Below are 15,693 nucleotides of genomic sequence, written 5' to 3' on the forward strand. Positions count from 1 at the left end.
TGGGCAAACAGGAAGAACCTCAGTGTGATCTCCTCATATCCACCACCTTCAGAGAGTCACTTAAACCCTCCAGCTGAGAGTAAAGAAGCAGTGAAATTACTTGCATGGCCCATGCATCCTGTGTCAAAGATTTAGAAATTTCCTACAACTAAAAATTCCATATAGATAAAAAAAAACAAAACAAAAAAAAAACTTGAACCTAAAGCACCAAATATAGATATAGATATATATAGAGAGAGAGAGAGAGAGAGAGAGAGAGAGAGAGAGAGAGAGAGAGAGAGAGAGAGAGAGAGAGAGAGAGAGAGAGAGATAGAGAGAGAGAGAGAGAGAGAGAGAGATAGATAGAGAGAGAGAGAGAGAGAGAGAGAGAGAGAGAGAGAGAGAGAGAGAGAGAGAGATAGAGAGAGAGATAGAGAGAGAGAGAGAGAGAGAGAGAGAGAGAAAACAGGTTCCTGCTCTTAACTAGATAAAACAAACTGGGAATCAGGCACCTGGCTGAGGGATGGAGACAGACAAACCTGGGCAGATACAGAAAGGGAGAAATCAGCAAAGGGTTTAAAGGCCGGCATCGTACGTACTGTCCTGTTTGCCCTGGGTCAGGAATATGATCTCCTCGTACTGGGGCAGGGTCATGAGGTACTGGACCGCCTCCTCCCGAGTCAGGTTCTGGAAACTTGTTTCATTCACCTGCCGGGACAGGTATGGAAATAGTTAGGCGACGGTTTCCCAACATGAACCCCCAACCCTCAGGGTAGAAGCAACAAATGCCGCAGAGTGACAGATATTAAAAAGCACAGCAAGAATGTGTGCCCTGTCCCTTCACACAGAACAGGAAAAAAAACAACCCACACACAACGTGGGGCAGGCAGACTAACAAAGAGGCCCGAGACAGCAGAGCCGTAGCGTGCCTATGGTCAATATCGCCTCAGCCATAGGCGCCCCTACCAAAAGGCACCACGGCTGATGGGACCGCAGCAATGTCATAAGCACTGCCTTAGTAAGCGGAAGAACAGGGTAGCCCCGCCAGAATCAGCAGCTTTACCAGCGGGGGCCGCCCTGTTTTTCCACTTACTAAGGCAATACTTACGGCACCATCAATTTCGGCGGGGCTGAGCTACTATGGAAAAGGAGCAGCGCACCCTGCCAGAAATAATCCAGTGCCCCGTGGCCGGAAGCCATTCCCTTGGCCATGGGGGCTGAAGAAGGAGACAGGCTACTGCTGCCTGCCAAGTAGGAAGTGAGTGAGAGAGCATGTGTGTATACATGAGGGGGGAACGAGAGAAAACACGAGTGTGTATGAGAGGGAGCATTTGTGTGCACAACTACCCCAGTTACTCTCTGCCTGCTAATCCATGACAATTTCAGGGCATCCGGAAATCAAAAGTTCCAAGGTATGGATAACGGGGAATTTTTAAAAAATCCTTATTTTAATTGTTGGGTGTTATTTGATGTGTGTTTTGAAATATTTTATTGATGTTTGGAAGATTTATGAGTTTTTAATTATTGAATGTTATTCTATTTGTTAATTGTTTTGAATTATTCTTTTTATTGATATGGTTTTACTAATTTTGTTTTATGAGGAATGGTAATGCTTCTGTTTTTCTATTGTTGCAGTCCATACAGAATTTGGCTTGTTGCAGTTTCCGGTTCAGTTTTTGTCTGTTCGTTTCTATTTACACTGTATGGTCTCTTTATTCTGTATTTGAGGATCTGTGTTTTGCATGTGTGACTGAAGTGAGTTATTCTGTTAGTGTGTAGTTACTATAATAGGGATCTATAGCAGCTTGGATTGTTCTATTTTCCTAGATCACAAAACAAAGGACTATTAACCGTACCTACACCACGGAGCACTCATCTAATGCAAATAAGAGACCAAATATTTTCTATAGCAGGATCCAAGTTGTGGAACTCTACCTGAGTCGTTACATCTGATTACAGAAAGAGCTTCGAATGTGAACTGAAAACATGGCTCTTTAAAAATGTGTATGATCTAACAAAATAAAATGTAGAAAAATCACAGATATTGTTTGATGAATGAGCGACTATGATTACGAGACTTAAAGAGTATTAAGTCAACTCACCGACTACCTTGTGAATGTTATTTAAAAGGAGCTAAATAATCATGAATTACTATTTTAACAATCTAGTTAACATGTTTTTATGTTGTGTTGACCTATAATAATGTGAATGTTGCTTTTGTAAACCGTTGTGATCTTTTGGATCGATGGTATATAAAATGCCTAAATAAACAAACAGTAGGCCTAATACCATAAAGGTTGCAAGTACCTCTTGCTTTTTTGCAGGGTTTACTGGTTGGCACCTGAGCAGTGCATGTGAATATCTAACTAGATAAACGACGCTTGACCGACGTGCCGCAAATGCGCAGTAGAGAGCAGCTCTACTGCGCATGTGCGGGAGAGCACGTCGGTCTTAGGCAGCATAAAAAAAAAAAAAACATGGCGGCAGCGGGCGGCAGCAGCGGGCGGCGGTAGCAGCGGCGGCCAGTAGCGAGGGAGGGAGGAGAGAGAGAGGGAGGGACGGAGAGAGAGAGTGGGAGGGAGTGACTGAGTGAGAGGGAGGGAGGGATTGAGTGAGGGGGAGGGACTGGGTGGGACTGAGGGAGAGGAGGGAGGGAGTGGGACTGAGTGAGAGTGAGTGGGACTGAGTGTGAGTGAGAGGGAGGGAGAGAGGGGGGAGGGACTGAGTGAGAGGAGAGGGAGGAGTGGGTGAGTGGGAGGGAGGGAGGTAGGGGGTGGTGAAGAGTGAGGGGAGAGAGAATGAGGGGGAGGTGAGAGACAGAGGGATGTAGCCCGTTTTAACGGGCTTAACGGCTTGTAATATAGATAAGTGATATTTTTACCTCAGAAGACTGTGCTTTGAATGTTCTTTTCCATGTAAGATCTGTGATGGGGTGGGGCATGCAAGGCTGAAACGTTTTCCTAGGGCACCTAATAGGCTTGCACTGGCCATGGGCATTGCTGTACAAACATTGAACAGAGTCTCCCAACTCGTGGTGTCGTGTTAGATAATGGGCGCCAAATTGCCCGGCTACAGCTCTTGCCTCACAGCATCAGCTCTAAAAAACACATTTTGTTCACAATATTCCCTGGTTTAGATACTCCGTCTCTTTGTGGAGGGTCCCTCAAGCAGTTCTAAAGGATGGGAGAAGCTCAACTTGGCATCTCATGAATTCGCCATCCTGGGGCAGTCAGTACCAGTGTTAGACAGACAAGAGCATGGCAAAGGCCGCTCCCCTCCCCAAGAGAGACTATCAGCGGCGCCAGCTGCCAGCTCCAGGAAAGGGTGCCCGGACGTTACCTGTAGGATCTGATCCCCTTCCTTAATCCCTTCCCTAGCAGCTGGGCTCCCGTCCTGCACCGCGGCCACGAAGATGCCCACATCGTTGCCACCGGCTAGCCGCAAACCAATGCTGCCTCCCTTCATAAACTGCACCAGCTTGGGATCAGGGCTGTACCTGTTCCAGCATGGAAAGAGAGAGAGAGAGAGAGATCTCCAGGTCAGAGATGAAAGGGCAGCGGTGGTGGTATCACAGACACGTTGGGGGGGGGGGGGGGGGGGCAGTCTACGGCACGAAAAGTCTCCGGGTGCATTTCCCCCACAGGCTTTGCATCGACGTTGCAAAGGGAACGTGCCCGCAGATCTCTCTTTGAAGTCGTTGTGGACTTCGGCAGCCAGTTTTTGTGTGGACAGAATTTTCATGGAAAAACAAAGATTTGAAAATACACAGATCTAGGTGCATTATTTCCCAATCCAACCCCAAACGCCTCAAGATACAGGCACCGAGAGATACTGCACATGTTCTGAAAGTCACCTTCCATCCATCCATTAAAAAAACAAAACAAAACCAAAACAAAAAAAGACACAGCCAATTCACACTGGTAAGTCGTTATTCATCTGCATTAAAGGCTTTGAAGATTGTCCTCAAAAGCATAACACTAAGATTTATTGGGGCATAGTAATGCAGATTAAATCCCCAAGTCTGTCACTTGGATAGTTTTAACTTCATTGGCTAAACTCCAGTTGTCTTGCAGGACATAACTGTGGATGAAGATCACCAGGTCCCTCTATTCTGCATAGCCTCCCTCCATCTTGCAAGACCACAGAGACTTTACTGAATCTCCAGGCTTTACCCCTGGCTCCACCACAACTGAGAATCCCCTGCACCCATCCCAAGCTTTATCCCCGGCTCTCTCACTGCCTAGAATCTCCTGCACCTATTCCGGGCTCTATCTCCGGCTCCCCCCCTGCTGCCGAGGATCTCTTGCACCCATCCTTGGCTTAACTGCTGGCTCCGCCCACCCCCAAGGATCTCCTGCACCCAATCCCAGCTCCCCCTCTGCACCCATCCCAGGCTTTATCCCCAGCTCCCCCTGCATCCAGCCTTAGCTGTACCCTCGACATCCCCACCATCAAGGATCCCCTGCACATCCCAAGCTTTATTCCCGGGCTCTCCTGAATTCTCTTACCGCTCCAGTAACTGTACCCCACACAAGAGCAGAGTGGATGGAGATCCCTCTTCCCTTGGCTTAAGTCACATTTGCTCCTGCCTTCCTTAGTCCTCCTTTAATCCTATCCTTGGTGGAAGATTTAAGCAGAACTAGCAAATAGATTTAGATCAGTAAAAAATCATTAGAGAGGGCAACTTTCAGATCTGTGCACAGAACTGTAAAGCATGTGGGGGGTGCGGTCTTAAAGTTAATTTCATTCCCACGGAGGTACTGAAGTTAAAGGTTTCTGGCACCTCCTCCTTCCTAGCCACAGCCCCACCACTACAAAGCAGTAAAGGAAGGGGGCTGCTGTGCTGCTCCTCATCAGAAGCTACGCAGACCTCACCGGACACCCACGCATCCCTATTACACTATGAACCCAGGGAAAGATTTAATGGGGGAAAAAAAAAAAGAGAGGGGAGGAGTCTAACCATCAATAAATCATATTCACAAAACAGCAAAAACAAACAAAAAAAAGACAACGAGGAAATACTCCTCAGAAACAGGAAAGCTGCCGCACCTTGATGTCATCCCAACTCCTCTGTAATAGTTCAAGAAGTGGGGTGGGGGAGAGAGGATTGTTTTAATCGCTGAATAAATCAATTAAAAGGAAATGGTTAAGAGTCCCCGCAGGATGCCTTTCACTACAGGAAATGGCCTTTGGGGCGCAGCACTTGCTTAAAGATTAAGAGAAGGTTCCTGTATGGGGGAAAAACTAATGAGGATATTCTTCATTTAAAAGCGCCCAAGTTACTCAGTATCCGCTGCCCCTTCCCCATCTCTGGCACAATCACCAAGCAAGCCCTCAGTGAAACAGGACAAGCGGCAGGGCCAAGGCTGCTAGGACAGTGCCCCTACCCCGACTGTGGCTCCTCGCTCCCTCCGATGCTAGGGACGTTGTATGAAATCCTGTAGCCGGTATCCTGAAGCGCATCCCTTGGAGCTGAAAGGGAATGAGACAGGGGTGAGCTCGGAGTCCTCCATCATCACACCCGGCCCTTCCACTCCTAGATTAGATCAGACAGTAACACCGGCGGCATGCTCTCTGCTCTCCTACCTGCATAAGACAGGCGCATTCAGAGTGCGAATGAGACCAAACAGCACTGAAGCTTGTACATCCTTCCTCATCCATCCAGGCCTGGATTTGTTTCCCAACAGGCACACTTAGGGCAAAGATGGGGGGGGGGGGGGGGGGCAGCTGGTCCTCTGAAGATTTGCTGCCTTCCAGATGATCCGACTCTCATTCAGCAAAGAAAAGCCCTCTGGCTTCATGCTCCAGCCCCACCCCTCCCAAGCAGCGTTCAAGGAACAGGAGGGGAGGGGCCTAAAGCAGAGCCACTCCCATTCCTAATCCACTTCCTCTTCCAAGGACAGGAAGAAAGGATGTGGGCCTGGAAGACTGAGGAAGAGGGAAAGGATCAGGAACGAGGAAGGGAGAAGTTTTGGGATTGAGAAAGGAGTAAAAAGGAGATCAAAGGAAACAGGATCTAGGAAGAAGGAAGGGAGGTTTCAGGATCTGAGGGATAGATGTAATGCTAATTGCAGTGGGGGAAAGAGGGAGGTCTCCCTACCATGCTCCAATCCTTCTCTAACTTCCTATCAAATCTAACACACACACACACACACACACACACACAGTGCCACAACCTTCTCTCTCTCTCTCACACAAACTTACCCCCCCCCCCCCACTCCTATCAGCAGATCTCCTCTCCTCCCCCCACCCTTCAATGAGTCCCCTCTCAGCATCTCCAAACCTGCCCAAACTGATCCCCTTTCCCCTGTAGCTCCTGTTGTCTGATCTTATTGGTAGGAGAGAAACAGCACCAACAGTGCCTAGGGGGTGGCAAAATCCTAAATCTGTCACCAACTCCATCCTCAAACCATGACCCAGGTGCTCCTTGCCTCCCCCTCTCGTATCTAAGGCAATATCTAATGCAGCAGCTCTTCCTCCATTCAACTATGACACAGTTAATGCAAGTCGAGTGTATTGCTGTATGAAATCTTGGACACATGAATCAGCACCATGCATCCCATTTTGCCAGGAGTGGACTCAGGGCTGCCCTGTGTGAACAAGTAGTGCCGCCCCTGTGATTCGTTTGTCTCCCTCCAGTAATGTAAACTTTAAAATCTGACATTCCACCCTACCCAGGTCCACCCCCTCTCCTCTGAAACGCATGGCCGATGCATGAGTATTAGATGTCCTAGCATCCCCACACACAGTTACAAATTATGCATTATAATAGCAGACTATGCATTAAAATAACATTCAGAGTATAGTCTTCTGGAGGTGAAAATATCCTTAGAACAACCTGTATATTATATTTACATGCACTGCTGATGTGCCAACCAGAAAACCCTGCAAAAATATCCATATGTTATTAGGCCTATTGTAATGCATGTTGAATGTGGGAATGACCCTCAGAAAGCCATAAGTAAACAATTACAATATAGCAAACCTCCCATGCCAAAACAGCACTAATTGTCAGCGCTCAACAATAACAATCTTGCCTATGAAAAAGTAGCATTGCAAATATAACACCAGCTCCTAAAATACCAATACACCTTGTATTAGGAAACCGGAACGAGTCAGGCTGCTATACAACCCTACACAGAAGCTATGCACTAGCAGAATACTTCACATCTGTCACACATGCAAAACACTGACAGACCCTCACCAAATACAGAATAAAGAGAGACCATAAAGTAGAAATAGAAGTGTGCAGACAAAAACTGAACATCTCAAAAAGCCAGATTCTGTTTACAGTGCAAAAAATAGAAACCACAATTCCTCATTAAAAAAAACAAATAAAATCAAGAAATATAAGATATCAATCATAATAGTAATACAAAAGAACAGTATGTGATGGGGGGAGGGGCGGAGGGCTGTTGTACACTGAGCAAGAGAGGGACCTTAGGGTGATAGTGTCTAGCGATCTGAAGACAGCGAAGCTGTGTGTCAAGATGATAGCTAAAGCCAGAGGAATGCTGGGCTGCATAGAGAGGAATAACCAGTAAGAAAAAAAATGGAGAAATTACTTACTTGAATTACATTTTCCTTAGTATAGACAGATGGACTCAGGACCAATGGGTTATGCTCTCCTACCAGCAGATGGAGATGGAGTCAGGTTGCAAAGCTGTCATATCAGTACCTATAAGCCCTGCAGTGACCTCAGCTCTCCAGTATTCTCTTCAAAAGCCATTGTGGACATACTAGTGAAAAGACTTGACTAAAAATATGATCAAAACAGATAACCATAACTGTATTCAACCAACCATAAACACTGAACTTCAGTAAGAATATAGGTACCCTAATCTAAGGACTGGATGAATACTTATCAGTGTTCTCTTGGATTCGAGGCCCCCTTCACGGGAGGACCCATGGTGTAGATCTTGGGCAGCCGAGGACAGGATGCTGAATCCATCTGTCTACACTAAGGAAAATGAAATTATCAGGTAAGTAATTTCTCCATTTCCTAGCGTGTAGCCAGATGGACTCAGGACCAGTAGGATGTACCAAAGCTACTCCTGATTGAGGTGGGAGGCTGCCTGTGGTCCAGTCAACACCACTCATGCAAAGGCTGCATCTTCTCGGGCCGGTACATCCAGGCGATAAAACTTGGAGAAGGTGTGCAAGGAGGACCAGGTCACCGCTCAGCAGATATCAACAGGAGACAGCAGTCTAACTTCTGCCAATGAGACTGCCTGAGCCTTAGTGGAATGAGCTCTCATCTGAGAAGGTAATGGCTTTCCAGTCTCCACATAGGATCCCGTAACCACCTCCTTAATCCAGCAAGCTATGGTAGTCCTCGAAGCTGGTTCACCCCACTGCCTTCCACTGTGAAGAACAAACAGGTGATCCATCTTTCGGACCAGTTCCGAGACTTCCAGATAATGCACTAAAAAAGTCTAACATCCAAATGACAGAGGAGACTATATGCCTCGGCATTCTTGAGTTTATCTAGGGATGGCAATGCAATGGACTGATTCAAATGAAATTCCAAGACTACTTTGGGCAAGAAAGATGGGAAAGTATGTAGCTGTAATGCCCCTGGAGTCATCCGGAGTAATGGCTCCCGGCATGACAACACCTGCAGTTCCGACAGTCACTCAGCAGTGCATGGTTTGGAGAAATGTATCCTTGAAGGATACTAATGAAACAGGAGAGTTAGGGCATCCCAACAGAGAGGTTCCATTAAATGCAAACATAGTCCATGTATCTATATGTAAAAAATCACCAAAGCTAATGATTTCCGAATTATCCCTAACAACTGAAAAGCAGGTTGTTAATACAAACAAAAACCACACATTGAAATGTCAGTATGCCAATGCCAGAAGTCTAAGAAGTAAGATGGGAGAGTTAGAGTGTATAGCAGTAAATGATGAGACTGACATAATTGGCATCACAGAAACTTGGTGGAAGGAGGATAACCAATGGGACAGTGCTATATCAGGGTACAAATTATATCGCAATGATAGGGAGGATCAACTTGGTGGGGCTGTGGCACTTTATGTCCAGGAGGGTATAGAGTCCAACAGGATAAAGATCATACAAGAGACTAAATGCTCAGTAGAATCTATATGGGTAGAAATCCCATGTGTGTTGTTGTAAGAGCATAATGATAGGATTATACTATTGTCCACCTGGACAAAATGGTCAGACAGATTATGAAATGCTTAGAGAAATCAGGGAAGCTAACCACTTTGGCAGGGCAATAATAATGGGAGATTTCGATTACCCCAATATTGACTGGGTAACATCAGGACTTGCTAGAGATATAAAGTTCCTGGATGTAATAAATGACTGCTTCATGGAGCAATTGGTTCAGGAACCAACAAGAGAGGGAGCTATTTTAGATTTAATTCTTAGTGGAACGCAGGATTTGGTGAGAGAGGTCATGGTGGGGGGGCCACTTGGCAATATTGATCATAACATGATCAAATTTAAACTAATAACTGGAAGGGGGACAATAAGTAAATCTGCAGCTCTAACACTAAACTTTCAAAAGGGAAACTTTGATAAAATGAGGAAAATAGAAAAAAACTGAAAGGTGCAGCTGCAAAGGTTAAAAGCGTTCAACAGGCATGGACATTGTTTAAAATTACAATCCTAGAGGTGCAGTCCACATGTATTCCACACATTAAGAAAGGTGGAAGGAAGGCAAAACTATTACCGTCATGGTTAAAAGGTGAGGTGAAAGAGGCTATTTTAGCCAAAAAACATCCTTCAAAAATTGGAAGAAGGATCCATCTCAAGAAAATAGAATAAAGCATAAGCATTGTCAAGTTAAGTGTAAAACATTGATAAGACAGGCGAAGAAAGAATTTAAACTGAAGTTGGCCACAGAGGCAAAAACTCATAATAAAAACTTTTTAAAATATATCCAAAGCAAGAAACCTGTGAGGGAGTCTGTTGGATCATTAGATGTCAGAGGGGTTAAAGGGGCTCTTAGAGAAGATAAGGCCATTGCAGAAAGACTAAATGAATTCTTTGCTTCCGTGTTTACTAATGAGGATGTTGGGGAGATACCAGTTCCAGAGATGGTTTTCAGGGGTGATGAGTCAGACGAACTGAACGAAATAACTGTGAACCTGGAAGATGTAGTAGGCCAGATTGACAAACTAAAAAGAGTAGCAAATCACCTGGACTGGATGGTATGCATCTTAGGGTACTGAAGGAACTAAAAAATGAAATTTCTGATCTATTAGTTAAAATTTGTAACCTATCATTAAAATTATCCATTTTACCTGAAGACTGGAGGGTGGCCAATGTAACCCCAATATTTAAAAAAGGCTCCAGGGGCGATCCGGGTAACTATAGACCAGTGAGCCTGACCTCAGTGCCGGGAAAAAAATAGTAGAAACTATTCTCAAGATCAAAATCGTAGAGCATATAGAAAGACATGATTTAATGGAACACAGTCAACATGGATTTACCCAAGGGAAGTATTGCCTAACAAATCTGCTTCACTTTTCTGAAGGGGGTTAATAAACATGTGGATAAAGGTGAACCAGTAGATGTAGTGTATTTGGATTTTCAGAAGGCGTTTGACAAAGTCCCTCATGAGAGGCTTCTAGGAAAAGAAAAAAGTCATGGGATAGGTGGCAATGTCCTTTCGTGGATTACAAACTGCTTAAAAGACAGGAAACAAAGAGTGGGATTAAATGGTCAATTTTCTCAGTGGAAAAGGGTAAACAGTGGAGTGACTCAGGGATCTGTACTTGGACCGGTGCTTTTCAATATATATATAAATGATCTGGAAAGGAATACGACGAGTGAGGTTATCAAATTGCGGATGATACAAAATTCAGAGTAGTTAAATCACAAGCGGATTGTGAATCATTACAGGAGGACCTTGCAAGACTGGAAGATTGGGCATCCAAATGGCAGATGAAATTTAATGTGGACAAGTGCAAGGTGTTGCTTATAGGGAAAAATTAACCCTTGCTGTAGTTACATGATGTTAGGTTCCATATTAGGAGCTACCACCCAGGAAAGAGATTTAGGCATCATAGTGCATAACACATTGAAATCATCAGCTCAGTGTGCTGCAGCAGTCAAAAAAGCAAACAGAATGTTAGGAATTATTAGGAAAGGAATGGTTAATAAGACGGAAAATGTCATAATGCCTCTATCGCTCCATGGTGAGGCCGCACCTGGAATACGGTGTACAATTCTGGTCGCCGCATCTCAAAAGATATAGTTGCGATGAAGGTACATAGAAGGGCAACCAAAATGATAAAGGGGATGGAACAGCTCCCCTATGAGGAAAGGCTGAAGAGGTTAGGGCTGTTCAGCTTAGAGAAGAGACGGCTGAGGGGGGATATGATAGAGGTCTTTAAGATCATGAGAGGTCTTGAACGAGTAGATGTGAATCTGTTATTTACACTTTCGAATAATAGAAGGACTAGGTGGCATTCCATGAAGTTAGCAAGTAGCACATTTAAGACAAATTGTAGAAAGTTCTTTTTCACTCAACGCACACTAAAGCTCTGGAATTTGTTGCCAGAGGATGTGGTTAGTGCAGTTAGTGTAGCTGGGTTCAAAAAAGGTTTGGATAAGTTCTTGGAGGAGAAGTCCATTAACAGCTATTAATCAAATTTACTTAGCAAAAAGCCACTGCTATTAATTGCATCAGTAGCACGGGATCTTCTTAGTGTTTGGGTAATTGCCAGGTTCTTGTGGCCTGGTTTGGCCTCTGTTGGAAACAGGATGCTGGGCTTGATGGACCCTTGGTCTGACCCAGCATGGCAATTTCTTATGTTCTTATGAGATGCAATGTGCTGAGCATTTTGCCACCAGGAACACAGTCTTCAAGGTCAATACGTGCAAGGAAAGACTCCGCAGTGGCTGAAATGAAGGACCTGCCAAGAATTCAGTACTAAATTGAGATTCCAAGGGGACCGGTAACCGAAAGGGAGGTCAAAGGTGCTTCACTCCCTTCAGAAAATGGGCCACATCAGGGTGGGCTGAAAGGGAGAAACCCCCCCCCATTCACCTTACCCTTGAAACAGGAGAGCAAGCCACTACTTGCACCTTCAAGGAGTTAAGGGCCAAACCTTTATTCAAACTGTCCTGCAAAAATTCCAGAATGTGGGAATTTGACTGCCTGAGTGTAACACCGCATTCCTCGCACCAGGCCTTAAATACCCTCCAGACACACACGTACACTAGGGACGTGGAGAACTTGCAAGCGCGGAGTAAGGTGACAATTACTGCCTCAGAATATCCTCGCTTCATCAGGCGAGCCCTCTCAAGGACCAGACCTTAAGACAGAATAGAGTCTGATCCTGGTGAAGGACCGGTCCTTGCTGTAACAGGTCCCTGAGCGGTGGAAGGCGCAGGGGATTCTCTGCATGTCCGCATACCATGGACACCTGGGCAAATCTGAAGTTATCAGTAGGATTATCCCCTTTGGCGTTTGATTCTGCAAATGACCCTGCCCAGCAGGGGCCATGAAAGGGAGGCATATTGCAACTCGTCTTCCGGCCAGATCTGAACGAGAGCGTCGATTCCCAGGGACCACGGATCTCTTCTGCGACTGAAAAGTTGAGGAACCTTCACATTGTGGGATGTGGCCAGCAGGTCGACTGATGGGAGGCCCCAACAATCTACTATCAGTTGAAATGCTTTGGTCAACAATCCCCTCTCCCCTGGATCCAGACTCTCTCTGCTTAGAAAGTCTGCTCTGATGTTATCTTTCCCCGAGATATGGGAGGCTGAGATCATCTGTAGATGTACTTCCGCACACTCCATCAGGAGGTCTATCTCCTGTGACTTGTTGGCTCTTGGTTCCTCCCTGGTGGTTGATGTAGGCTACCATCATTGCGTTGTCAGACATCACACGGACTGCCTGACCCCGTAGTCTGTGGCTGAACTGCAAACATAGCAATTTAACTGCCTGGGTCTCCAGGCGATTGACGTTCCAGAGAACCTCTTCTTTTGTCCACCGTCCGTGGGCTGTCAGCTTATGACAGTGAGCTTTCCAGCCCCAGACACTCGCATCTGTCATGAGAACCAGCCAGTCCAGGGAGGACAGGGATGAACTTCTTGTAACCACCACTGGAGGTGACTGCAGACTCCTATCAGTAGGTGGAGACAAACTCAATAGTTTTGCGACTGTGGGTTCCAACATAATAGCAGAGAGTGTTGAAGAGGAGGCATGTGTGCCCTCACCACGGCACTACTTCCAGGATTGCTACCATCAACCAGAGAACTCAGATGTCAGGCATACCGTGTTCACCAGGTGATGCACCTAGTACAACTTCTGTATTCTTGTGGATGGAGCAAAGACTTTGCCCCGCCTGGTGTCGAATTGGACTCCCAAATACTCTAAGGACTGGGAAGACTTGAGGCTGCTCTTGGTGAGGTTTACTACCCAGCTGAGTTCCTGTAACAGCAGATCACCCTGTTGGTTACCAGCAGGCTCTCTTCCACAGAGTCTTCTCTGCTCCTCTGCTACGAGTGCTTCTCTCTCATCTTCACCCGATTCACAGCATAACCCGCGCTGCGGGCCACTACCGGATCACATCTAAGAAGCATCTCCACTCCAGAGGAGCTGCCCTGGTGTACCCCGCTCTGCAGACCACTACACCAAGAGAACCAGCTTCACACCACTTCACTCCGGACTGAGTCTATGCCCACCTAGTGGGATACCTACATTCCTGACTTAATAAAATCTATTACTGTTGTCTGTCTATTGAGGCTAGAGCCAACTCTCACTACGACCCAGGGGTCCACAACCACACTGAACAATAATAAGATCCAGAGAGGTTAGGGACTCTTCCGGTTGTACGGCCATTATCACAGAGTGTAAGGTTTGCATGTGAAAATGAGTTACTCGCAAGTGACGGTTGATGCTCCTGAAGTCCAGGATGGGGTGAAAGGAACCTTCCTTTTTGGGAATGACAAAATAACTGGAATAACGCCCCGTGTTTTCCTGGGGCATAGGTACTAGGACTCCTGCCTTCATCTTGAGGAGTCTTAGAAGTGCAATTTCCCCTGCCTGCTTCTTGTGCAGGGAGTGGCAAAGAGACATCACAAATACATCTCGAGAAGTGCTGTGGAATTCCAGTGCACATCCTTCTCGAATGACTTCCAGTACCCATTTGTCCAAAGTAATCTCGACCCATTATTGGTAAGAGACAGGCAACCCCCTCCCCTCCATCCTGATGGTGGATTGGTAAAATTTCATTGTGGGTTTCGGGATGAGATTGAACCCGAACCTGCCCATCTCCTGGGCTGTTTGGTACGAAAGGACTGGACTGGGAACTCCCAAGGGGTTGCAATCTCTGAAATGTTGAATTTCTTTAGGGGTGAAAATGCTGAGAATCCCTGGAACAGCCCCTCATAGGTGAGGGGCGCTGTGGCTGCTTCATCTTATCTTCCAGTAACCAGGGAACTGGAGACTCACCCCATTTACTGGCCAGCTTTTCCAACTCACTCCCGAATAGGAGTGATCCCTTAAAGGGCATCTTTGTAAGATTAGCTTTGAAGGTTGCAATAACTGACCAGTTCCACAGCCATAGCTGTTGTCTGGCCGCCACCACTGAGGCCACTCCTCTGGCCAAAAGATGGACTAAATCAGAGCCTGCATTGCTAAAAAGGTAGCAGCAGGTTTCATAACTGCTCTGGAATTCACCCCGGAGTCAATCTCCTGAGAGAGAAGCAGACACGAACGAGCCACCAGAGCGCAACAAGAAGTGATCTGTAAGGTCATTGCTACAGCGTCAAAGGCTTGTTTAAGGATAGACTCAGTCTATCATGCACGTCTTAAGGCTGCTCCTCCTTCCACTGGGATAGTTGTTCACTTAGAGATGGCACAGACCAGTGAATCCATTTTAGGAAAACACAAACGTTCCCTTACTGCTGGGTCCAGAGCATATAGAGTTTCCAGTGCTCGGCCCCCTTTAAAACTTGATTCTGGGGCATCTCATTCCAGATCAACCAACTCCTGGATGGTATCCATCACTGGAAAGTAGCAGGCGGCCTTCTGCAGGGAAACCAGAATGGGATTCTTCTTTGGTTCCATTATAGAATCTGCCCCAGGAAATCCCAGCATCTTCAGGGTCTGGGAGACTAGGGCTGGCAATTCGTCTCTATGAAAAAACCGTGACATGGTCCAATATGGTTCTAACCCAGGGGGAATTCCCCCATTTTCTTTTTTTGTGTGTTTAACTCTTTGAGAGAGTTGATACACAAAACAATTCCAAAACATCAACAGCACCCAACATGTACATATCATAATACTCCAGCCTCTTTTTTTTTTTTTTTTTTTTTATTCCCCTTCCCAAACCCACCCCTCCCCCTTCCTCGTCCTTTTCGTTAGAGTTCAGGAATTTTTTAAACCTCTCTCCTGGGTAGATCATCCCTCATTCGGGCTACAAAACCCTTTAGGATTTGGCATATATTAGTTAATGAAGGGTACTACAATTGCTGTGCTTTCAACCATTTTTCAAAAGGCGTCCAAGTTAACTCTTATTTGGCTATTTGGTCTTGTCTTAATGCTGAGATTTTTTCCATGCCTCTTATACCTATTTAAAAAAAAAAAAATTTAGCTACCAGAGATCCTGGAGGCTCTTCATCTCAAGACCACCACGCTACCACCACTTGGTGTGCGGCATAGCAGCAAAATTAATAAGGTGGTTTGGGGTGTTGAGTTGTTTTCCTGGAAGACCCCCAGCAGCC

At 45.9% G+C, this 15,693-nt stretch overlaps 1 protein-coding gene across 1 annotated transcript in view; it reads right to left on the reverse strand.

The window, feature by feature from the left end:
- TJP3 (tight junction protein 3) overlaps positions 1–15,693 on the reverse strand; it is a 50,508-nt gene that overhangs the window by 19,991 nt on the left and 14,824 nt on the right. The window contains 3 exon segments of the mRNA XM_029614318.1: positions 579–687; positions 3,319–3,475; positions 5,367–5,451. Coding sequence (XP_029470178.1) covers positions 579–687; positions 3,319–3,475; positions 5,367–5,451 — 351 coding nt within the window.

The sequence above is a fragment of the Rhinatrema bivittatum genome, chromosome 8, assembly GCF_901001135.1.
Source record: "Rhinatrema bivittatum chromosome 8, aRhiBiv1.1, whole genome shotgun sequence".
NCBI classification, from domain to species: Eukaryota; Metazoa; Chordata; class Amphibia; order Gymnophiona; family Rhinatrematidae; genus Rhinatrema; species Rhinatrema bivittatum.